At 41.0% G+C, this 24,676-nt stretch overlaps 2 protein-coding genes across 5 annotated transcripts in view; one reads left to right on the top strand and one right to left on the bottom strand.

The window, feature by feature from the left end:
• The window catches only part of AGXT2 (alanine--glyoxylate aminotransferase 2), a 13,485-nt gene extending 6,387 nt beyond the window's left edge, over positions 1-7,098 (top strand). For 2 of the 3 annotated variants that reach the window (XM_086769945.1, XM_086769946.1), the window contains exons 8-14: positions 269-369; positions 1,432-1,524; positions 2,341-2,473; positions 3,109-3,197; positions 4,665-4,814; positions 5,178-5,276; positions 6,823-7,098. In XM_086769945.1, coding sequence (XP_086626071.1) covers positions 269-369; positions 1,432-1,524; positions 2,341-2,473; positions 3,109-3,197; positions 4,665-4,814; positions 5,178-5,276; positions 6,823-6,939 — 782 coding nt within the window. In that variant the 3' untranslated portion in view covers positions 6,940-7,098. The remainder of the gene's footprint in view (positions 1-268; positions 370-1,431; positions 1,525-2,340; positions 2,474-3,108; positions 3,198-4,664; positions 4,815-5,177; positions 5,277-6,822) is intronic. The other variant, XM_086769947.1, reaches the window with a different exon arrangement.
• Positions 5,546-24,676, bottom strand: DNAJC21 (DnaJ heat shock protein family (Hsp40) member C21). Of its 2 annotated transcripts, none has more exons than XM_086769942.1 (13): positions 24,474-24,676; positions 24,041-24,134; positions 22,932-23,055; positions 21,939-22,061; positions 18,798-19,102; positions 17,371-17,522; positions 16,918-17,005; positions 16,521-16,679; positions 15,793-15,835; positions 12,959-13,149; positions 12,473-12,548; positions 11,518-11,741; positions 5,546-5,676 (listed from the first exon to the last, which is right to left on the bottom strand). In XM_086769942.1, the coding sequence occupies exons 1-12, from the start codon at positions 24,568-24,570 to the stop codon at positions 11,577-11,579; spliced, it is 1,617 nt and encodes a 538-aa protein (XP_086626068.1). In that variant the 5' UTR covers positions 24,571-24,676; the 3' UTR covers positions 5,546-5,676; positions 11,518-11,576. The 2 variants fall into 2 exon arrangements, with proteins under 2 accessions (XP_086626068.1, XP_086626069.1); XM_086769943.1 differs by having other exon boundaries at positions 12,473-12,545.

Genomic DNA, 24,676 nt, shown 5'->3' with positions numbered 1-24,676 from the left:
TCTAACCTAAAGCTTACTGACTTGTATAATGTGTAGCATCTTACGATCTGTCAGCTTTGCCTTGCTGGCATTCCTTAAAGTATAAATGGTTTAAGGGAAAATAAGGGACTCGCTCCGTTAATGTTTATCCTTTTGTTGTGTATTTGAGAGGCGATATTTACCATGTAGTCAGATAATACTTGCTGCTTAGATGTGTAATTTAATGTTTTGAAGGTAGTTTTGTGTCATTTTAAGTAAATTCCCTTTAAACTGTTTTCCCCGTGAACAGATGAATGTCATGCCAACGACCAGTACATTAAACAGTTCAAAGATACTCTGATTACGTCGGTGCCAAAGACAATAGCTGGATTTATCGCTGAACCAATTCAAGTAGGTAGTCTACCATGTCTCAATTGTGATAGCACAAATAGTGTGAAACACTCAAATCTGATATTCTTTAGCTACAACCTAAACGTAGACTTCTGCTGATTTTTATTATTTTTAATGCCTTAAACACCTTAAATATTTGAAAGAACAGAGCTAGAATTTTGCTCATGAAGTTAAACAGAGAATCATGATTAAACACACAATTTTTTTCTGCATGTACATAGCAAGTATGACGCATGCTATTCTTTAGTTTCTAATGCCTTCTTCCAAATTTCCTGCTGCTTTTCTCTTTACTATTTCTGTAAACTTTAACTCAATCCCCCTTCCACATCTTCCCAGCTATGCTGTCCACTGTATATTTAGCAGCTCTCCAGAATGTGGTGACCACAGGATTCATTGTCTTAGCGCTTCACCCTTGTTTCAGAACTGCTGTATATATGGTTCTTAAATAGGAAGAATGGAGTATATATCCTGGGAAGAGGAAAGGTGAGAAAAAACACATAAGAATTGTGGTCACAGAGAAAATTGGAGCTGTTCTCTAGTTTTGCTGTCTTCTAAGCCTTTATGTACTTAAGTGTAAGAAGCCATTGCAGACCAAGCATAGAGTGGAATTTCTGATCCAGGTGAAAACAGGCAAGGTGAACAGAAATTGAGGAAACAATCTTTTAAACAAATTAGCCGAAGAAGGGATGTGAATTCTCTGGTTAACTTTGTAATCAAACACAGTTTCTGGGTTTCTCAGTGTGTAGGTAGGTTTTCAAGGTACTTGTTTTGGCAGTTTATCTTTAATCGATTCTGTTTTACAGTGATCCATTATAGAGTGTGGCCTCACAAACATTTATACTTGCACAACTAACAGAACAGCAAACTGCCCTGTGGAACGGGAATGAGTGACCTGAGCAGGAACCCTTTGAAGTAGTTTTACTGCCGAAGCCAGAAACTTGAGACAACAGTCTTGCTATTACTGAGGGCTGCTGGTATTTTTTCTTGTTATAGGATAGTCACACAGTGGAACTCCTGTTTCCTTTTCTGTTTCTGAATACGTTGTCTTTTTTGTCTTGGCAGGGTGTTAATGGAGCTGTTCAGTACCCAAGAGGTTTCTTAAAAGAAGCTTATCAGCTAGTTCGGGAAAGAGGGGGTGTTTGTATTTCAGATGAAGTGAGTTGTTTTTCACATAAGAGCTCTATTGTTCAGAGCACCTCTGAAAGTTGTCTTAGAAGAATACAAGTGAAGGCAAACCTGAAGCCTGGAAATAACCTAAATGAAATGCTATACACTTCATAGCTTAAGTTTAACACAGTGCATCTTTCCATGCATAGGAGCCTCCCAATTTTTACTGCCTTCATTCTGCTAGGTGGTGTTCTGATTTTAGACACGTATTAGTATAAGACTTCAGTCCTTACCTTTTGGGAACAGTACATTTACACAAATATGCAGCTAATAAACACCAACTGTAATGTGAGGTTTGTCACAATGACACTTCATCTTATGAGTGTTGTTGGCGTACATAAACTCTAGAAGGGAGTTGATTGCTGTGCCTCTGCAAATACATTTTATAAATAGAATTTGCTTAGCTAAAGCTATGTTGAAGTAATAGCAAATGCTTCAAAGTGACGATGATATGTACCTCAAGCATTGCAGTAGTACCAATCAGCAATCATGGAGTTGCTTTTGAAATGTGATAAGCAACTGCATTTCCTCTCCATTCTTAAATGGATGCTGCAGCTTTTGAAATGGAGACTGCACCATGCCTAAGATGTGGTGACATGTTATCTCTTATATATATGAAAGAAAAACCCAATTAAATAAGTAGTATTTTGTGCAAAGCCATCTGAATAAGGATCCTAATACAAGTTGACTCCAGATGTAGTTGCAGTTTAATGCAAATCAGTAACAATAGAAAGACAAGAAAAAGAAACCATATTGTAAAATGTGAGAAAGTGATGGGGATTTCTTTGGATTTTTCTTTGAAAGGTACAGACAGGATTTGGAAGGACCGGCAGCCATTTCTGGGGATTTCAAACACATGATGTAGTCCCTGACATTGTTACTTTGGCAAAAGGAATTGGTAATGGTTTTCCAATGGCAGCTGTTGTTACAACAAAAGGTATAAGCCTTCTGTTTGGCTAAGATTTAAAACAAAGCAATTACAAAATATACTCTACAATAATTACTTACTGGAGAGATGTGTGTTCAGACAGCTGACCTTTACGAATAGTCTCCATCTCAATTTATCTTTTGACAAATGAACTGGATTCATTACTCATTTGTTTTACCAAGTGCTGTGCTATACCAGTGCAAAGATTTATTTAAATTGAGTTGGTTGTATAACTAGAGCTGGTAATAGATCCTGGAAACCCTCACTGAATTAACTGTTTTACTAATCAATGTACTGTGAGTATGTAAGGCAGCATGTTAGCCCACTATGTGACTCGTGCAAATGACTCTCCGAATCTAGCGCAGAGAATTCATAGATGTCAGTTTAAGGGGACAGCATATGTTAGAAGTGTGACTTTTAAAAAAAATGTCTGGTTTTAACATCTCCTAGACACTATAGTTTTTGGAAACAGTCGTATTTTTCACAGACTACTTGCAGGAAAAAAAATCTTAATGCGTTTTCTCCAATAGAATCGGGGTTGAAGCACAGCAAATTTAATGTAATGGTTAAGTTAAAGCAGATAAGTATTGTTACCAAACATCAGGCAACTGTAAGAGTAATCAGTGTTGTTCTTTTTGTTTTAGAGATTGCAAGTTCCTTGGCTCAAAACCTTCACTTTAATACATTTGGAGGAAGCCCTTTGGCCTGCGTAGTTGGAGCTGCAGTTCTTGATGTAAGGAGAATGTTACATAAATTTATATATTCCACAGTTTTTCTTGTAGCAGAAGATGAAAAATGTTTATGTTTATTCTTATTATAAAGTTATATGTGGGAAAAATTTTAAATAACTATATAAAATGCATAAACATATGCATGTATTATGCATACATGGCCAATGTGCCCTATATGTAGGAAAAATTCCTGATTAGTTCCATTGCAAAATTTTCAAGCAAGAATAGGAGACCTCTAATTATGTTTTTGGAATCATCTTTCTTTATTTCCCTTACATTCTTTACTTTTTTAATAAAAATGTGTGAATGCACCTTCTCAAAAGCCTTAGCTAACTTTCATAGGACTAAACCAATCTTCAGCTAAACCAAATTTATTCTCTGGCACATATGCTTAACAAAATTGTTTTAACTCCACAGCTTTTATCTTACGCCTAAAAAGCCTTAATGACTAGATTCTTTAAAATACTTAAGGTCATAATTCCTTTGGGAAAAAAAAACCCTCATGAAAAAAGCAATAGAAAAATTTGCAACGTATTTCACTTAATTATCCAACATAAAACCAGTGGGCAGTAGGTTGCTATTTAATTTGTCTTAATCACGTACAGACCATATGTCCTTGAATCTCACTTAGTTACAGCAGACGCTGTTTCTATTCATGTTACTTTCCTGAGTGTTTTGCAGTTTTTAAGGCTATTTTGTAAGAATGTTGATCATATAAATAAAAATATTTTGGTTTGGGTTTTTTCAGCTGCAAAGTAACTTGGAGCTTGGATCTGAAATAAGTCCAAGGAGGTTGTTGGTGTCAGGAATAATAAAATGGAGTTGAAAGAAAAGAGGGGAAAAAGAAAAAAAAAAAAAAAAAGAAAAGGGAGAAAGACTCACTTAAAGTTCTGTAATTGTATTTTTTGTTTTCTCATGTGAGTTTTCTTAACGCAAATACTAAGTTCATGAAATGGTTTGTGCATGTTAGTGCTGACTGCATGTCAGAACTGTGATTAAGGAGAGTAGAATAAGGGATTGTGATTAAAAAACATGGTGTTGATCTAATTTAAGCACTCAAGTTGTTCCCTAGAAGACTGCCTAGTACACATAGGTGTGCCTTGTCAAATTATATTCTTCTCATGATACTGAGAAAGAACTAAAACGTCTGGTAAGATTTTGAAAATAATCTTTCTGGTCAGATATTTTTCAGTTACGACTACATGTGAACTTGAATTACTGGATTATGTTTATGGAGTAACAAGTAAAATGTGAAAAACACCACAGCAGCATCAAAATATCATGTTCAATTGCACTCTGATGCCATTAGAGGATGGTAAGAGAAGAAAACTGTAAGGACTGTAGTAGTGAAGAAATACAGTCTGCAGGGAAGTGAGATAAATGTAATATGTCATTAGGCTAAATAGGGATTAACCAGCTGTATTGGAAGCTCTTCCTGCAACACTGTCATAGTACATACTTTTAACCAGGCTATTGAAGAAGATGGTCTACAAAAAAACAGTGAGGACGTGGGAACATACATGCTACAGAAGTTGGCTAAACTACGTAATAAATTTGAGATTGTTGGAGATGTCCGTGGCAAGGGACTTATGATTGGAGTAGAAATGGTGACAGATAAGGTTAGTGACTTACTTTATTTCTTTCAATTTACAAAGCCATTGAAAGTTCTATCACATTTTATTTCAGCTGAAATAATAGGAAGATTTTCTATTAAAAAAAACAGATAGTGAAGTGAGAAAACATGGCTGTAACCCTAAAAATGAGCCAGAACATTCCAACATTTCAAATATTTCACAAGCTTTGAGTAAACAGTGGTTTGTGTACTTTAATTGCATAAACTCATCTTAGAAAGATAAATTATGCAGCTGGTGTTTTCAGCCAGAGATGGGGGTGGGATTTATTGAAGAGACTGGAATATAGATATATTTTTCATAGAACTAATTTAGAATATCCAAGTGAAGTTTAATGTTCGTTTTCCTTAGGACAGTTGCCACCCTCTTCCAGCTGAAGAAATGGGTCAGATCTGGGAGGACTGTAAAGACATGGGGGTTCTGATCGGCCGAGGAGGACTCTACAATCAGGTACTGAACCTCTGGTTATACATAAAGCTTATTTTCTGTCCTTATGAACTACATCCTGTTTCCCTCAGGCTGAACTAACTTTAGTTTAGTAGATGAACTAGAAAATGTATACTCTTAGGAACTATCTCTGTTCAATTTTGCTTATTTTATAAATCGGGCAGGAGCTACGTGACTCTTTTCAAGTATGCTGAACTAGCTCTAAGCTTGGAGTTTTTCCTTTAGAGGGACAACTTCCCCTACAAAAGCAATGATGTACTATAGTGTATGTAAATAAGAAGGAATCACCAGTATTCAAGCCTGCTAAGTCTTTGTCACTGTTCCGGTTATCACCTGACCAGTCGGTGCAGAACAAGTTTGGTTTTGCTAGTTCGTTCAGTCTGGAGAGCTGGTAACATTCTACCTGTATGGTAATTAAAAAAATAAAATAAAAGAAAAAAAGAAAGAGTTGTTAATGGAAAGTTCAGCAATGCAGCACAAAAGTGAGAGTTGCATGTGAAGGGGCATCAGCCCATGCCAAGGGAAGATGCATCATGCTGTACCCAGGGCATTGCATCACCAGCTTCTCACAGCATGTGAGTTAATAGCCGAGAATTGCCTCAGGGCTGGTCAGGTCAATGAAGCTCTCTGACACAGAAGCAGCAGCTTCTGTACAAGACAGATGCAGAATGGCTTAAGTAAATGGGACGCTGCAGCTGTCACCTCATCGGTTTTTCCACAAGTCACAGACCAGAACACGGCAAACAGGCTGCAGCTCAGAGTGTAGTAGAATCTGATTCTGTCCCACAAGAGTGCCGTTTATCTATGAGTGTTAGTTTCAGCTGGGGCTGTGGGTGGGAAAGACCGTTACTGCACTCTTGCTGCATAAAGTCCTGTGGTATGATGACAGAAAAATTTAAATGGAAAGTTTAAGATTCTTATGGAAGTTAAATACTCTTGGAAACATTATAATACAGATCAAACCTTTGGATTTAAGAACCTACATTCCTGACAAGTTAAACTGTACATACAGCCCTTCTTGATCAACATGCATTCAAGCTATAGTACCATAACTGAAAGTTAGTATTTAGTGATTCTTTCATAACACATTATTTTAAAAGCCTTCTTTAAAAAGCCTGTCAGCAAATCAGCTGACACAGTGCAAGAGGCTGCCATCAATAGATACTCCTTTTCCCTGTGGCAATGCTGCCAGACAGCAAAATACCCCTATGTGTCTGTTCTTCTTTAGTAGAAACCTATCAAAGATTTTATACAAGCTCTATCTGGAATAACAGAGCTGCAAACATGACCTACTCTAGTCAGATCTCTTCGGAGGCAGTTGCTTTGTCACAAAAGCGGAGGGGGGAGTTGGATGCAGTCAAGTCCAAAATTGCCCCGCTTCTGATAAATGCATTCTGTCCCTACTCTGCTGTTCTCCTGTAATATTATTTTTCACACATCTGGTTAGATTTTTTTTGGGCAGAAGGTGAGTGCTGACCTAGATGGGCTGCTACAAACTGCATTCTTTCCGTACAATTTTAAGGATTTTCTTTTTTTCCTCTCTTCTCAGACATTTAGAATTAAACCTCCTATGTGCATTACTAAAAAGGATGCCGACTTTGCTGTGGAAGTCTTTCATACTGCTTTACAGAGACACATGGAAAGAGCAGCTGCGAAACAGACTTGATTTCCTTGAGATGCACACAGAACCCCTGATGCCTGCCACCCAGACTCAGCACTGATCTACACTGGATAAGAAAATCATAGTTTGAAGATGAAGATGAGGTCATAAGACCTCATAAGAGCAGTCAGACAGATACAGTTTTTAATAAAGAATATGCTCTCATGTTTTGTAAACGTACAGTTCAGTTACACAGTGGTGGGGGTGTGTCAGCTGCACACCTGTGCTAGTGTTAGCATAAGAAAACTTAGTGGGATGAACTGAGGCAGACACATACTCATCTTCCATCTATGAAAGTTGTAACAAAACTGGTAATTTTTAGAAAGAGTGACAGCAGATTACTAAAGTTGTTGTGGGGAAGTACATGTCATTCGGGCTTTGTAGCATCCACAGTCCCCTTGGGGGTGGTACCAGCATGGCCCTGGAGTTCCTCCTGCTGCTCTGTCCATGTTCCTTTGTACAACAGCCTTTACTCTTGGCTGGTAAATACATTTTCGCAGAAGCACCATGTGTTTCCGAATGCTTGAGCATTGGTGTGCAGTGGGTCTGGTGCAGAGCTGGCTGGGACAGTGCAGCATGGTTGTTAAAGGAGAGTCTGGGAAGACCGTTGTAGACTGGACCCCCTTGCTTTTGAAACTCCTTCCAGGAAGGAGTCTAGGTGCAGCTGATCCAGACTTAGCCCTGACTGCAATGAAGAGTTTGGACCTTAGGTTCTGTCACAGCTGGTTTATTGCAGCTGGAGCTGTGTCACTTCCTGTGAGGGACTCAGAATAAAGAAACTCTGGGCAATTATACCCGTCACAATTGAAGTCCCCACCCCTTGTGCACTCTTCACCCCCTGTCCACACAACAGTTAGTCCAATGGTATTTCAGGGCTAAGGTCTTCTTGCTCATCATCACGTCACCTCCCTGTCTCTAGGCAGTCCATCTCCTTATCTTCGAAGTTAGCAGCTGGTCATTAGTTTCCTTATTGTCCGTCACCCCCGCAGCGTCCCTCAGTAAAAGTTACCAAGGTTTTGTTCATTATCTGCTGCCTCTTTTGAAGATCTTTTTCCTTTGAGTTATGGGTTTGGTTCCCCTCATCTTGTAGAGTAAGATGTTCCACATTGCTTTGTTACCCCACACATAGCCATCTATGCTAACAAAGTTTGTTTAAAGTTCCCTGATGCTGGTTGAAACAAGGCCTGCTCCTGCTAAGCTATAAGCAAGCTACAGTTCAACCACACTTGATTCTAATTTAGCTCACCTCTTAAGAAATCACACAATTAATTCTAATGTTTTATAAGTAAGCTTATTTTTAATCCCTGACTGCCTCCCACAGGGGTCATCGCTGCTGCTGCCACCCCTGCTACCAGCACCTTTCCCTTTATACCCAATACCTACAAGCATTTCTAAAACACACACGATAAAGTATTTGTTTTTATTTAAATAAGAAAAAATATTAAGTAAAATTAAGGGTTACGTCTGTGACATTTCTTTTACACATGCATAGCCTCTTGCTGTGAACCACCCTGAGCAGAACATCACTGGAGGTTTCAAACACCAGTTAGAACTGTTTACCCTTACTGCAAGTATACACTGCAATTAAAGCGTGGAAAATAAAATCTGTGTGCAGACAGAAGCTGAAAAGTTTCTAATTACAGTATTTTTATCATGGGGCTCTAATCCAGTCATCATCCTCTCCCCAGTGCGCTCTTTTCCTGCTGCTGCTTTTGGGCTTGCACAGCACACCTACAGCCATTTAACAGAGATGGAAACTTTGTCTGGTGAATTAAGAGGTCATGTTTCTTTCTTACATAATGACTTTTTTTTTAATGTTTTAGTTTCTTACCTCGAGTTCCAACAAAAAAAAAAATGGTGTTGTGGACAGTCAGCAAGAACTGTTCATTTATCATTTTACTTTCATTCAAATTTTAACATTTTAATAAGTCCTTGACGAATAAAGGTACTGTATCAACTTGTGGGGGAAGGAGAGTATTCTGCCATTTTGTGTGACAAGTTGAAACTTTAGGGGAACTTACTTAACGCAAGATCAGTGCTTCTGGAAAATTTTAGTCTAGGGTTTTCCAAAAAAACATACTACAGCCCTTGCTGAGCACTGCCTTCTCCAGCTGCATTGACAATTTCTGCATAAAATCCACTTCCACTCCAAAATCAGGTGTTTGTTATCCCACCTTTTTTTTAAGTGCTACTCAAAATCAGGTAGATTATGTGTTTCAACAGATGTGCAATGCTAATTCCCACACTGTTTTTTTAATTAGAAATCAGAATAAATTAATTTATTCACATCACTCATTTTTTTCTCCCTTCACTTATTCCAGCAAGGTTCTTCCACAAGACTACTTTTTTTTTTTTTTCCCCCAAAAATCTGGCATGGAGGTAGATGTACAAAATCAACAGGAATGAAGCAGCTTTGTCATCTTACTCTCTTTTGTCTGCTGTTTAATTAAGTAATTTTAAATGGTCCTAGGGGATGGCAGAAAACCCTGTTTGTCCATGTCTTTGTGATGTTTCATCTTTGATAGATGATTAAAGCAGCACAGCCCCTTCCCTGAGCTAAGCTCTCTCAAAAGAAAGTGTTAAAATAATTCATTACTTCCTCTGCGAGTACTCTAACTGCGCAGCTTTCAAGAGGAATGCAAGGTGAGTAGCTTTGAATTCCTATTTCATCATCCCATGCCCAAGGTGAAAGCTGCTGAGATGGTAGGTCAAATCCAGTGATTACAGACCTGGTTACCCAGGACATAAGAGAAGACATGGAGAAGGCTGGGGTGCTCAATGACTTTATTGCCTCAGTCTTCACCAGCAAGGGCTCTAGCCACGCTGCTCAAGTCGCAGAAGGCAAAAGCAGGGACTGCGAGAATGAAGAACTGCCCACTGTAGCAGAAGAGCGGGTTTGAGATCATCTAAGGAACCTGAAGGAGCACAAGTCCATTGGGACCTGATGAGATGCATTTGCAGGTCCTGAGGGAACTGGCAGATGAAGTTGCCAAGCCACTGGCCATCGTATTTGAGAAGTCGTGGGGAGGTTCCCACTGACTGGAAGACGTAAAACATAGCCCTCATTTTTAAAAAGGGAAACAAGACTCACTGAACTACAGACCAGTCAGCCTCACCTTTGTGCCTGGCAAGGTCATGGAGCAGATTCTCCTGGAAACCATGCTGAGGCACATGGAATATAAGGAGGTTATTGGTGACAGCGAACATGGCTTCACTAGGGGCAAATTGTGCCTGAACAATTTGGTGGCCTTCTGTGATGGGGTTACAGCTGTCGTGGACGAGGGACGAGCAACTGATAGCATCTACCTGGACTTGTGCAAAGCATTTGACACTGTCCCACATGACATCCTTGTCTCTAAAGAGGAAAGACATGAAGTTGATGGACAGACCACTTGGTGGATAAGGAACTGGCTGATGGCCACACTGAGACAGTTGTGGTGAATGGCTCAATGCCCGAGTGGAGACCAAAGACAAGTGGCGTTCCTCAAGGGTTGGTATTGGGCCCAGCCCTGTTTAACATCTTTGTTGGTGACAATGACAGTGAGATTAAGTGCACCCTCAGCAAGTTCACCAACAACACCAAGCTGTGTGGTGAGGTCGACACACTGGAGGGAAGAGATGCCATCCAGAGGGAGCAGGACAGGCTGGAGAGGTGTGCCCATGCGAACCTCGAAGTTCAACCAGCCCAAGTGCAAGGTCCTGCACACAGGTGGAGGCAATCCCAAGCACAAATACAGGCTGGGCGGAGAATGGATTGAGAGCAGCCCTGAGAAGGACAACTTGGGGGTACTGGCAGACAAGAAGCTCAACATGAGTCAGCAATGTGCGCTTGCAGCCTAGAACACCACCACATCCTGGGCTGCATCAAAGGAAGCATGGCCAGCAGGTCAAGAGAGGTGGTTCTCCCCCTCTACTCTGCCCTGGTGAGACCCCACCTGCAGTACTGCATCCAGCTCTGGAGCTGCTAACATAAGAAGGACATGGACCTGTTGGAGCGAGTCCAGAGGAGGCCATGAAGATGATCAGAGGGCTGGAGCACCTCTCTTATGAGGACCAGCTGAGAGAGTTGGGGTTGTTCAGCCTGGAGAAGAGAAGGCTCTGGGAAGACCTTACAGCAGCCTTCCAGTATCTAAAAGGGGCATGTAAGACAAACGGAGTGAAACTCTTCAGTGAGCCGGCTGTGATAGGACAAGGGGTAATGGTTTTAAAAGAGAGAGGTAGGTTCAGACTGGACATAAGGAAAAAAATTTTTGCAGTGAGGGTGGTGGAACACTGGAACAGGTTGCCCAGAGAGGCGGTGGATGCCCCATCCAGGAAACATTCAAGGCCAGGTTGGAGGGGGCTCTGAGCAACCTGATCTGGTTGGAGATGTCCCTGCTCCTTGCAGGGGGGTTGGACTAGACGGGCTTTGAAGGTCCCTTCCAACCATTCTGTGACTCCATTAAAGAAAGGCTGATAAAAAACAAAAGAAAGCACAAGTTTCTTCACAAGATAATGTTCCTTTTGTTGCATCTTCCTTTTTTTTTTCCCCCGAAAATTAGGCCTTGACTTCTCTATTTAACTCCGAACACAAGTAATGTGTACCTTTCAGTTTTTGGAGAGTTTTCATGTACGATTTTGAAGACTGTCACTGTAACAAAGTTCTATCTGTTTTTACGTTTCTCCTTTTTGCTTCTGGTGTTTACAGCTCCATTTACAGGTTGTGCTTGTGTTGCTTTTGCATGTCCTGTGGCTTTTAGGTGTTCAAACAGTTTATTTCGGGATGGAAATGCACAGTTGCAGGTTACACAGTGAATGGGAACTTCATTCTACAATGAGGGGAAAAAAAACAAAACAAAATGGTTCACATTTGTATAGAGTATGTAACAAATATAACACACCGATTTGTTTTACGCTGTTTCTCTTAGACAATGAACTGTGAATAAGCTGTTTCCATTGCAAATACTCCATTACTGATTAACAATTAACCACATTTAAAAAAAAAATAATTAAAAAAATCACAAATATGACCTTGAAATTTTAAAACGTACTGAGTAGAACCAAGCACAAGAACAGATGCCACGCAGATCTAATTCAAGAGGAAGAATACTTTTGATCTCACCTGACAAAACAGGACTATATACACATAATACTTTGGGCTCTAAGATCTAGTGAATTTAATATGACTTAGCTGTAGTTATTACAAGATTTTGCTCTTTCTGGGAAGCATCAATATTAGGAAAGATGCAAAAGGTACTGCCTGTCACCTGCCTAATGACAACACCACTGTCTTCAGTTTTTTAACTTATTTCGACTACCTGGGATACAGAGCTTTAGCAACTCTCTTAGAACTTAAATTTCATCCAGTTCTTCCCTGCAAGGATCAAGAGCTGATGTTCCAGAATCCTAGCTTCTAATAAAATCACAAGGATAGAAATAGTTGTATTATTAAAAAGTAAGCAAAAAACCAAGTAGAATCAGTGGACTAGAGGTGACCAAACAACCTTGTTTGTAGCAATATGACCACCAGCTTTTAAATTGCATAAGTAGTTTGACGTACTGTTGTTGGGTGCTCTGAAGATGCCTTAGCAGACTTTTTTGCATCCTTGGCTTTTTTCCCTTTAGGCTTAGTACTGCTGACAGACAAAGAGAAATCAAGATCAGTGCACAGGAACATTCGACATAGCATTTAAGAGATATTTTTTAATCATCAATGTCTCTGCTGCTTCCCCCTCTTCACACATTCTTCACACAACACAATGCAAGTGCTTCCAGCAAAGAATAAAGCAACTTCATTTATACGATCAATTATTGATCTCAGGATTCAGCTAGATGATGAAACAGTTACCAGTAAGTGATGTGGCAGGGATCTGTAGTCAAACATCACTCCCAAAGTAGATCCTAACACTCCTTGTTCAGTATATTTACTAAACTCTGACTTAGTGGAGCAGCCCCCAGTTCACATCGGTGAGTAAATCTCGACTTGTTTCACAGTATCCAGCACGACACAAAATCACAGTTACTGCAATACAGCACGTCAGTGTACCTCTTTGCTTCAGTTTGTGCTTCATTCACTTGACCGACATCATCTGTAGCGCTTGCATCCTCTGACACAGCACATCTTTGGCCATTATTTACCAGCTCCTCTGCTGAGCCACTGTCCATGTCCACGCAGGGCACCTCCTTTTGTTCAACTGTTTCTTCATCTGCACTTTGATCAAAAGAGTCCTCATAAGTCTGTCCAAACAGAAGAAATGCAAGTTAACTACTTTAAGTTCAGTAAAGATTATGTTTATAATATTATACCTCCTTTACCTCAAATGTGAGTCGGTGAGGAGAATACAAAGCCATAGACCCTTTAATTTTACTCTGTCTTTTCAGTGAGATTGTAACAGGTTAAAATCTTAGTTCTCCTATTTTGAAAGATGAGGCCACCTACGATGAAGGGAAGAAATACCAGTATAACAGTCTCTAGAACCATGGAAGAGGAGAATGAAGGTAGCATTTAATTATACACAGGGCTCAATCTCTTCTGGCTACCATTTCACATAAGATAGTGGCTTTGCTTACAACTTTGCAAAAATGTTAATTACTTAAAGTCTTCTGTGCCAGACACCTGTGTTGGGAACTTAAGTCAAAATAACTGAGCTGCCTGAAGCTAGACAGATTCACTTATTTTCCCTCCCTAACATCAAGAAACACCAGCAGCCTTTTCCATGGACCAGAAGATGGAGCAGACTCAATACATGCAGTTTGGCAAAAGATCAACCCCCAAGCAAAACAGCTGAAGCTCCCAAAAGCTGTTTGTCTGAAGCAAAAGAGCTCAGCTCCGAAAAGCAGGATGATGAATTTGACCTAATGCTACAGTAACGAAACTGTATCTCCTCTAGTATCTTTGCAGCTACCTAAAAAAAACTTGACTAATCTACCTGTCTTCAGGAAAACAAAACAAAAATCATAGCAATTCCCTCCACTCGGTAGAGGATGGAAGTCATGCTTCCAGAAGAATCTCTGCACAACATTCCAGCTCATGCTACGCAAGAATGGCACCTACTGTCTGGGCTGCAGAAGGCCTCGTGACCAAACTGCTTGGAGACAAGGTGTATACACGCAACCTATACAGTGAGAACAAGACCTTCCGGTTGCAAACTGAAGCGGCAAGAGTTGAATAGGAGTCTGATGGCCTGCATGGAAACAAGAAGGTCAAACCAATACTGACTTCGACTACGGAAAACCAGACAAAGAGAAGCAAGAAAAATTCAGTTGCTTGAAAGTTTCCGGGAAGTTTCTTGAGGGCAACAAATAATGATGGACCTGCTGAAGTGTGTCCAGAGGAGGGCCACAAAGATTAGAGGGCTGGAGCACCTCTCCTATGAGGCCAGCTGAAAGAGCCCGGGCTGTTCAGCCTGGAGAAGAGGCTCCAGGGAGAACTTAGAGCAGCCTTCTAGTACCTAAAGGGGGCCTACAAGCAAGCTGGAGAGGGACTTCTGACAAGAATATGTAGTGACAGGACAAAGGGTAATGGCTTTAAACTGGAAGAGGGTAGATTTAGATTAGACACAAGGAAGAAATTCTTTACTGGGAGAGAGACTGACCGGCCTGTAGTTCCCTGGGTCTCCCTTTTTCCCTTTTCAAAAATGCAGGTTATGTTTTGCCTTCTCCAGTTGGCAGGAACCTCCCCAGACTGCCACAACTTCTCAAATATGATGGACAGTGGCTTAGCAATTTCATCTGCCAGTTCCCTCAGAACCCATGGATGCATCTCATCAGGTCCGATGGACTTGCGCTCCTTCAGGTTCCTTAGATCATCTCAAACCCGCTCTTCTGCTACAGTGGGCAGTTCTTCATTCTCGCAGTCCCTGCTTTTGCCTTCTGCGACTTGAGCAGCGTGGCTAGAGCCCTTGCTGGTGAAGACTGAGGCAATAAAGTCATTGAGCACCCCAGCCTTCTCCATGTCCTGGGTAACCAGGTCTCCTGTTTCCTTCTGGAGAATGTCTTCATTCTCCCTGGTCTTCCTTTTAGCTCTGACATACCTATAGAAGCTATACCTATACAGAACAGGAAACCAGAGGGGATAGGCTGGGGGAAGACACAAGACCAGCTTGGGAAATGATGGAACGGGCAGGACCTGTTAGAGATAGCTCACCGGGACAGTGCTAGGACTGAGGCAGAGAAGAGGTAAGGCTCAAAAAGGATCAAGCTTGAGGAAACCAGACAGAACGAGTTTGCTCACTGTGGCACTCCTGCCACTGAAGCATGAAACAGCTTGCAGTTCTTTAATTTCACCCTGCTGCTCTCAGCACAGATCTGTCGTATCAAGCACGGACTCAGATCCTCGAGTACAAGACTCATGTTACTCATGTTTACAATTCAAGTGAACGATGGAATGGATGTGTCGTTTCCAACAACTGGTGTCAGTAGGATGCCAGTAATGTGGTTCTTTTTTTTTCCCCTGAATTAGAGATTTACAAACATACAATATACCAACTCTAGCAACCAAAGCAGAAAATGACCATCAAAGAATTGATCTGCTATTTTACTAAGGCCATTGCTGGTCTTTCTGATCAATTCCTTACACCCTCCCTGTCTGCCTGTTTCTCTCTGTTTTCCTTACACTTTGGACTGTAGCCTTTTTAGCACCACTTATTAGGACTTGCACAAGCAGAACAAAGTGAGGCCTATGAGATTATTATAATAAAATATAAGTGTAATAAAAATTATTTTGCAGTCAAAGAAGAATTTTAAAATATCTGGAAACAGTCTTCAAGTGCTGTAGAATTTCAAGTTCCCTCTTTTTTTTTCCAAGACAAAAAAAGTTAAGTTAGGAGATAATAAAACTTGCTTGTAAACTTCCCTGAATATCATCATATGACTACATACCATCATGGTTTTCTGTTTCTTTCTCTGCTTCTTCTTCGAGAGTCTGTAAAGATAAGAATTTAAAATCACCTCTTAAAAAAAAAAAAACCACAAACAACCCAAAACCAACAAACAAATATGATTTCTAAAAAGGTACCAAGTTATATTTTTACTTATCATCCTAACATGATATTAAGAAGACAGTAGCCACAAATAGAAAACTACTCATGCCTGAAATGAAAACAATAGTTCTCCAAAACTATTGATTGCATTTAGTAAAACATCTATTCTGCTCAGGCTGAACTTGAAGATACCAGCGAGACAGTTTGTATTATGCTTTTGGCCACTCAAAAAATGAAGCTGTGCAATTTACTTCATCAATTCTGTTTTTAAGCACACTAATTTTCTGTATGCCAGCATCCAACTGACAAAAGTACCAAAAAATACCAAATCAATAAACACTGGCCCTGTGCAAGTTCTCCTGTTTGAAAAATAACAATCACTACTCTTCCTTAACTCTTCCTGTCACTTTAAGAAGCAGAGAAAATATTAGACTATTATCCTACAACGTTTGAATCCAGTCATACTAACGCATGCATTTTACTGGAACACTGATGCTAAGAAATATTTTAAATTGCACGATACTGCGAGTTCTAACACAACTATAAATCATCAGAAGCTTTCTGTAAGGGCCTCCAAGACTTATGAAAATTATTAGTCACAATAAAATTAAAACCAAATTAAAATACTTCTGCTTAGGCATGTCCTCTGTTTCTTCCTCCTCTTTAGTGTGTATTCCATTTGCATCATCCAAAGACACAGGAAATTTTCCTTCTTCTTCTTCCAGCTGCTGTCGTAACAGTGCTACCATCTCTCGATGTTTCTTTGATTTTTCATGATTTTTCATGCTGTGAAGACCAGCAGATCATTACTACAGGTTGCTCTGAGCAAACATTGATATATTTACATACAAATTAATAACTGGCCCGTTATCCATCACTACTAAGTATGGAAAATTCTGCCTTGACAACGTCTCTACTGGAAACACACTGACTGTTATGTGAAGTTAAAAATTCTTTAAAACACATTTTTAAAAAGCTAAAACCCCATACCTCCACCCCCAAATCCCCAACCACAAGCACTTACGCTTTCTCAGTTTTTAACAATTTGTCACAAGCAGGGCAGTACAGACCATCAACAAATTCAGCTTCCTCAGTGTCATCATTCAGTTTGTCTAAAGAAATCAGCGGGGATCAGAGAGACAAAGTCAAGTCAGATGAGTGATTTTTGAGTAAGCTGCTCTTAAAGCCCCAGCAAATAGTCACAACACTGACATTCAACTTCTTTAGTAATACTGACATGCAGACAGATCAAGACCATCTCACCAAATCATACATTAGCATAAATTAACACCTGTAGCTTGATGTCTTCTCGTGTTCAATAGAGAACAGCAGGGTGGGCCAGACTCTACCCTGGCACACCTCAGATGGAGGCAGGGAGTTGCACTACAGTCAGAACTGTGAATGTGGGGCTTTAAGTGCAGTGAGCCGATACTCATGCTGCAGTGACTCACTACAGATCACTCCTGACAGTCCATACCTTCAATGCCTTTTGCCTCTTGTTCTTCTAATTCATCTTCACCTTCTGATCCATCTCCAAATTCCTTCTCATATTGTGCCTCCATCTCTTGCAATTCTCTCTCCAAATCTGACATAGTCATCCAGCTCTGCTCTTTATACTCCTCAGCAAGCCTTTAGGTAGAATAATACAATAACTTCTACATTGTGTTTATGAGATGGGACTCACAAAACCAGTATTATTTAAAAGATAACTTGTTCTCCTCTGGTATTTTAGGAGGAAAGTCCTGAACATACTATGATGGGGTAAACAATTGTTTGCAGGGCCTGGAAATCTAAGCAGTTAATATGCGATGTCAGTGGGCATATCTACACTATAAGTAAAGAAGTATTAACATAGATGGATCCTGCTTGAATTTCAGGCAAGAAATACTATGCAGCATAGTTAATATCAAACTGACTGCAGGGAAGTCAGCTCAATCCTCAAAGCAGTACAGCTGCTTTTACCTGCTGCAAGATCCAAACCTACAAACAGTACAGCATGACAAAAACCACAAGCACATTACTCCTTCACTTTGCACTGTGGGCATGTACCAGCTCCGTTTTCCAAATCTAAGTGTGGCCCAAGTTACCAAACATGTGCATGACAGCTGAATTTTGCTCCAGCTGGCTCCTGGACTCAGAATTATTGAGCCATTTGTCAGTAAATGCATACCTCAGCTTCATTTACACTTCAGGGAACCAAGAAAGTATGTATATTCTACATAATAAATAAATTCAAAACAATATATTTTTATTATTATTATTAGATAATTTTAATCAATAAGCAATTAACTTCAAAGTGCAGTCTTATTAAGTATTTAAGCTCCTTTTGCAGGAAAAAAAGCCCTTCCAGTTGGAAGAACAAATTGTGCTTACACTCGGAAGATTGCCTCTTCCTTCTACTTAATTTTGGGAGAAATACAAGCATCAAAAATGTATTTAGTCCAACGAAAAGGTCATTTCTGAAGAGTTAAAACAAAAATCAAAACTACGTTCATTTTTCCCCACTTTCTTTTTAGTAGGTACAGATGAAGCTGATCTAAGTCCAGCTTGTCACAGTGATGTTCTCTCTCATTCCCCAACACATATTCTTTTTTCTTTAAGAGAATAATGATAATTATGAAATCTTACTTCCCCAGGTAATGAAAAGCACCTTGGATTCTGTGCTATTACAAACAGTTACCTGCAGCACAAATATAACTATTCCCTGGTTTACTGAGATCTCCATATGTCAGTACAATGCAGAGACTCACGTTTTAAAAAGCTCAGACCTGAGACCAAAACTAATGCATGACAGGATGTTTAAAAGAGCAACTGGAGCTACTATTAGAATCTAAGTCTATATGATGTCCTCATGGATAGTTTCTCCAAGTTCAAAAGAAAAAAATTTGTTCCACATTTACATACTTCGCTTGTTTGAGCTTTTGCTGCCTCCGAAATTCCTCTGCTTTCCGAGTTTTTTCTGCATTTTGTTCTTCTACGAGTTTTCTATGAGCCTGTACTCTTTTATCCCTTTTACGAATAAAGGCTACTAGCTGACGGACCAGTTCATTCCTCTCCTTCCTTGCTTTCTCTCTTGTTTTCTTGTTTTCTTTTTCCATAGCTCGTTTCTCCCAGCGGTTTGAGGCTTGTCGTGTGTCATATTCTTCTTTCCAAGCAAAATTTTTCTGAGTACAGAAACTCTGCCAATATGCATAGAAAGGGTGGACTACCTACAAGAAAAAAAAAGTTTAAACACGTCACTTGTTTAGAGAGGGGACAAAAACCATGCCAAATAAGTCAGGACTTTTACAGCAGTTTTGTGCCTTCTACACAGGCCACAGTTTTTACCCAGAGTATAAAGAAATCACATTAAGGTTTAGAGAAACCTCTAATACTATCCTTAGAATTTCAAACCATGCCAAACCAAAACCTTGTCTAAACTATTCCAAACTATCATTTTTTAAAAATATCCCCTTGCAGGACTGGATTGTGTTGATGCTAGTACCCAGTCACTTAGCTTTGCTGTACTTTTCCTGTCAAACTGAAAAGCACAATCAGAATCAGATATGATGGCTTCAAGCAGCCACGTGCACTTACTGCCTAATAACCACCATACCAAATTACACCAAAAATCAGTTATACAGGGGGCTGTTCATTTGACTTTTACAGTGTTTCTTTACACCAGAATTAATGTTAAGGCAAGACAGAGTTAATTTTCACCTGACCTTGGAGAGGAACTGGAGCTGGTGGCCCCTGTGGCCAACAGCTGGGATAGTTTACCCAAATTGGCCAAAGGGCTGTTCCATCCTGTGGGACACCATGCTCAGTCTATCAGTGAGGACGGTGCTGACGGGAGACTCCTGCTACTTGGGAGGAAGCTGGGCATCAGGTACTGCTGTGAGCTATTGCACTATAAATTACGTGCTTCAATATTTTCTGTTACTGAGTTTTGTTTGTTTGTTTTCCATCTCTGTTTTGTTTTGTTTTTTTTTTTGTGGTATTCTCTTAAACTTTTTTTTTTATCTTAACCCATGAGTTTTGCCTTCGTTTCTTTACCAATTCTCCTCCCTGTCCCACTGGAGGGTGGGGGGAGAGTGAGCAAGAGACTGCGTAGCTTGGTCCTCAGCAGGGCTAAGTCAGACAGAACTAGATGATCTTCAAGGTTCCGTCCAACCCAAACCATTCTATGATTCTATTTCCAACAGCAGCCGATGACCAGCATAAAAAGAGCAAGAAAACAAACACAGGCACATTTCTTCCTAGTATATTCTCTCTGCTTCCGAAACAAGAGAGACATTAACTGCCCTTGATGGATTTTTCTTTCATGGATTTCTTTAATATTTCTTGTATTAAATTGTTGGCATATACAATATCATTGAGCTGTGACTTGCACAGTTTAATAAGAAGCTATGTGAATCATAGAATCTTTAAGGTTGGAAAAGACCTCCAAGATTATCAAGTCCCACCATCAACCTAACACCACCATGCCTACTCAAGTATGTCCTGAAGTGCCACATCTACACGTTTTTTGAACGCCTCCAGGGACGGTGACTCCACCACTTCCTTCGGCAGCCTATTCCAGTGCCTGACCAGTCTTTCAGTTAGGAAATTTTTCCTAATATCCAATCTAAACCTCCCATGCCACAGCGTGAGGCCATTTCCTCTCATCCTACCACTAGTTACTTGGGAGTAGAGACCAACACCCATCTCCCTACAACCTCCTTTCAGGTAGCTGTAGAGAGCTATGAGGTCTCCCCTCAGCCTCCTCTTCTCCAGACTAAACAACCTCACTTCCCTCAGCCGCTCCTCACAAGACTTGTTCTGCAGACTCCTCACCAGCTTCGTTGCCCTTCTCTGAACATGCTCCAGCACCTCAACGTCCTTCTTGTACTGAGGCACCCAAGACTGAACACAGTATTTGAGGTGCAACCTCAGCAGTGCCAAGTTCAGAGTCAGCACTCTGCTTCCAGAACAGCATGACCAAGGGAGATGTCAAAGCATTCTGGTGCTAGAATTCCACCCATTTTTGCAGTTGTTAATTAACAACATAAAAGCTATTTTGGGTCTATAGTAATAGTTATCCCACGGCCCCAAAACAAGCAGTTTCCAGAAGATATTTCAAGGTAATTCCACTAAATTAGGGATTTTAGCAGTTTCAGAGACACTAAATCTTTCTCCCTGGGAAAGATTTCCATTTGTAAAGCCTTCCTGTAATTTTACTTGAGATTGAAACATCCATTCTGACACTTCTTAGTTCAATTTGTAACTTTTTTTTTTTCCAACTCCAGCCAACCTTTGTACCACTGCAGTTACTCATTTTTAAGGTATGTATCAATTTAAATTTCATAAATAACTAGCCCCACAGTACAATTCCACTAAAAGTGACAGGGAACAGTAGCAGACTGGGAGCAACATTTGACACAGTGCAGTTATCCACTGGGGAAAGTGCCACTGCTTTACTAAATTTCAAAGCAGGAATGCTGGTAACCCTAAAAAAAAAAATCTTTAAGTTTGATAGAATACAACAAGTAGTTGGCAAACCAGATGACAACAATTCAAGTGTTCCCCACATATCTTCTTCTCTTGCTTCCCAAAGGAAAGCATGCAGTATTTTGGAAATTACTTCCTACTACAGAATAATTGTAGATCACAAAAGTATCATAGCGGCAGCTCACATTGCAGGTCAACCACCACAGCTCCCATTTTTTATAGCCTGTGTTATGGAGTAAGTGTTACACAGTTTTCCTAAACAAGGCAAGACGCATGTAAGTTTCACTGGTATAACTGACGGTTAGCGCTGTGAAGTGTTTGTCTGACAGCTTACACTAAAAGCCTGGCTAATAATACAGTCCCACAGGAAATACCAAATTTAATTCACCTAAATATTATGAATCAGAACACAAGCACTTCCTTTACAGTAAAGGTCTACAGCAGTAGAAAAGACAGCAAACACACGGTTTTGTATTTACGTCAGAGGTCAGCAGGAGCCTTTCCTTTGATTTCAGTGTGGAACAAAGTAATGAGTTAACTGTGCTACTTTAAGTTCAGATTCACACTTGCTCTTACCGCATCATAGTCACTGTGAGAATATCCAAACATAGGGAACTCTTCAGTATCTTCCTGCGTCATATATTCCCTCTCTTCTTTTGCAATCTTTTCAAAAACGTGTCGATAGACTGTAAAGAATCCCTGAAATAAAAAAAAAAAAAAAGAGATTCTGATTCATTTTGCGTGTCTCAATAATAGATGTGCAAGTGCTCAGCAACATAGTGTATTTTAGAGAAATTAATTTTACAGGAAATATAAATTTTATAGTTCTGCACCAGCAACTAAAAACCAATGTAAAGGCCTTTTAAGCTCTTGCTCTAGATAGCAAGACCCTTCTGTTTTACAAAGTTCCCGTCTCTCTCATTCCTTTTATTTCCATCTCCTTTGCATAGTTCTGTCTCACACATCCAGCTCTTATACTCTGGTTAAACAGGACCAAATTTTGAGGAAGTTCCAAATACAGAATTAATTATTAAGTGTCGTAACCATCTCTTTACCTTTTAAATTAAGATGTTACTAACATGTTACTACTTTAGTAACCCAAAGACCGATAAGAAGTTCTTCTGATCACCTGGAGCTTTTTAAATTACGACAAATGTCTTAAAAATCTAACAGGGAACTCAATTATAGGAAGCACACTTCCTCCAGGCAATCTTATTATACTGCTTTTCTTTAGCTTGAAGCATTCCAGCTTGCTAAAGATATTTCTGAATAAACAGATGGTATTGCAAAGCATTGGAATGCTTCACTATATAATGTACATAAATAATATATACACACACTTGTAGTTACATGGCATAGTTGGAAATCATGACTAAGTAAATGTTGGACAATAAGCAGGAAATAAAGCTTGCCTAAACATCCAGCGTAAGTTCTGTCTTAGAAAGATTTGTGCAAGCATTATCACTACCTGTGCTCCACAAGTCCACACATAGCTTTTCAACATGAAGCAAATGCTGATGCTTTTCATAAAATTTAAATGGATTAATTAAAGATTAATGAATTCATTACCTTTTCATCATCTCCGTATCCAGAGTAACAGCTAACAGTGAAGTAGCGCAGCAGATCTAGACTATCATCTTGATAGTCTCCATCAACTCCTCCTTTCAGCAGAGCCTCCCTGTGATTATCATACCTGGCAAAAATTCACAATATCAAGGATGTAACCACACAGAACAATCCCCAGAGCTGGTAAGAGACAGCTAACACAGTATGTGTATCACCTCAGTGTATAGCTCAGCCCCGTGCCTGGATTTGTCTCTCATATCCAAAGTCTTGAGAGAGAAAAAAAAGACAGGCTCAGTAAATAGACTCTCTTGACCTTTAGTTTACTTATCTGCAGTACCTATAGCAGCAATTTCTTAACAGGAAGGTAGCAAACACATTTGACCAAGATGCTTCAATAAGCTTTCAGAAATGGGCAGGACATTTTTTAAATCATCCGATACTTACACATACACAAAAAATCTCAAAATCATATATTAGCATTTAAAAATTGAAAAACAGTACTTTCCTTCAAAGGAGGACAAACTTAGTACAGGTGGTTTCAGCTGCATAACCTGTAGATGCTTCAACCCATTTGAAAAACAAGTTACACAGAGCATTTAAAGTAGCAATCTCTCAGAAGCAGACGTGTGTGTGCGTATTTCAAATTAGGACTGCTACAGAAACGAGACACCGTGTACAACACTAAGGCTGACCACCTGCAGCCATAAATATCACATCAAACACCTGCCGCACTCAGTGTGGTGCTGGCTCTTCTCCCCTGCGGCAGGGAGGACCGTGACCGGAGGGATACCTATGCTAACATGGAAGCTGGCTCCCGCTCTGGGAGGAAGAAACAGAGGCCAGCACCAGCCTGTTCCCAGAGCACCCCTCAGTGCCCAGCTCCACACCACCTCCCAAAAGACTGCGAGGTAGGTGCGTGCGAGTGGGCAGCTGTGCCTCTCCAGGAAGCTGCACTCTCAGCCCTTTCAAAGCCTGAGGGAAAGTGGCTGCTCCTGCCACAGGGGCCTGTGCCGACTTGCGGCAAGGCCCACCGAGAAGCAAACTCAAAGTCCTGCCTGAGAGAGAATTTTAAAAAGCCTCTTCCAGGCCGCTACCAGACACACGCTGCTCACCAGGCTCGTTCCTGGGGGTCACTCAGAACGTCATATGCTGCCTGGATCAGCTTGAACTGCTCTGCTGCTTCCTCCGCATTCTCGAGGTTTTTATCTGTAAAACAATTTAATGAAACCGTGAACAATCCAACGCGGACGGCAGCACCCGCCACAGCCGCTTCAGAAGCCCCAAGACAGAAACACCGAGCCGCGGCTGCTGCCGCAGGCCCCGACACCCAGCCCGGGCGCGGCCTCCCGGCCCCGCTCCCCGCAGGCCCCCGCCGCAGACCCGCAGCGGCCCAGCCGGCGAGGCCCGGGCAGAGCACGGACCGCAGCCGCCGCCGCCGAGGAAACCAGGACCTCTCCGCCGGCGGGCGGCGGCCCGCGGGGCCAAGCGAGGCGGAGGTAGGCCGGGCCCTCTCCTCAGGCCTGCGGCCGGGCGGCGCGGCCGTACCCGGGTGCCAGCGCAGCGCCAGCCGGCGGTACGCCCGCTTCAGCTCCTCCTCGGCGGCGTCGCGCTTCACGCCCAGCACCTCGTAGTGACACTTCATGGCGGCGGAGCGCCGGTGGTTGCGGCGGCGACGACCACGACAGCTCCGCGTGGGGGGAAGCGCCGGCCGGCCGGCGGCAGGGGCAGAGCAACGGGCGGAGGCGGGG

This window comes from Chlamydotis macqueenii, chromosome Z (genome assembly GCF_036417535.1).
Source record: "Chlamydotis macqueenii isolate bChlMac1 chromosome Z, bChlMac1.mat, whole genome shotgun sequence".
NCBI lineage: Eukaryota > Metazoa > Chordata > Aves > Otidiformes > Otididae > Chlamydotis > Chlamydotis macqueenii.
This window is presented reverse-complemented; position numbering and strand designations above follow the sequence as displayed.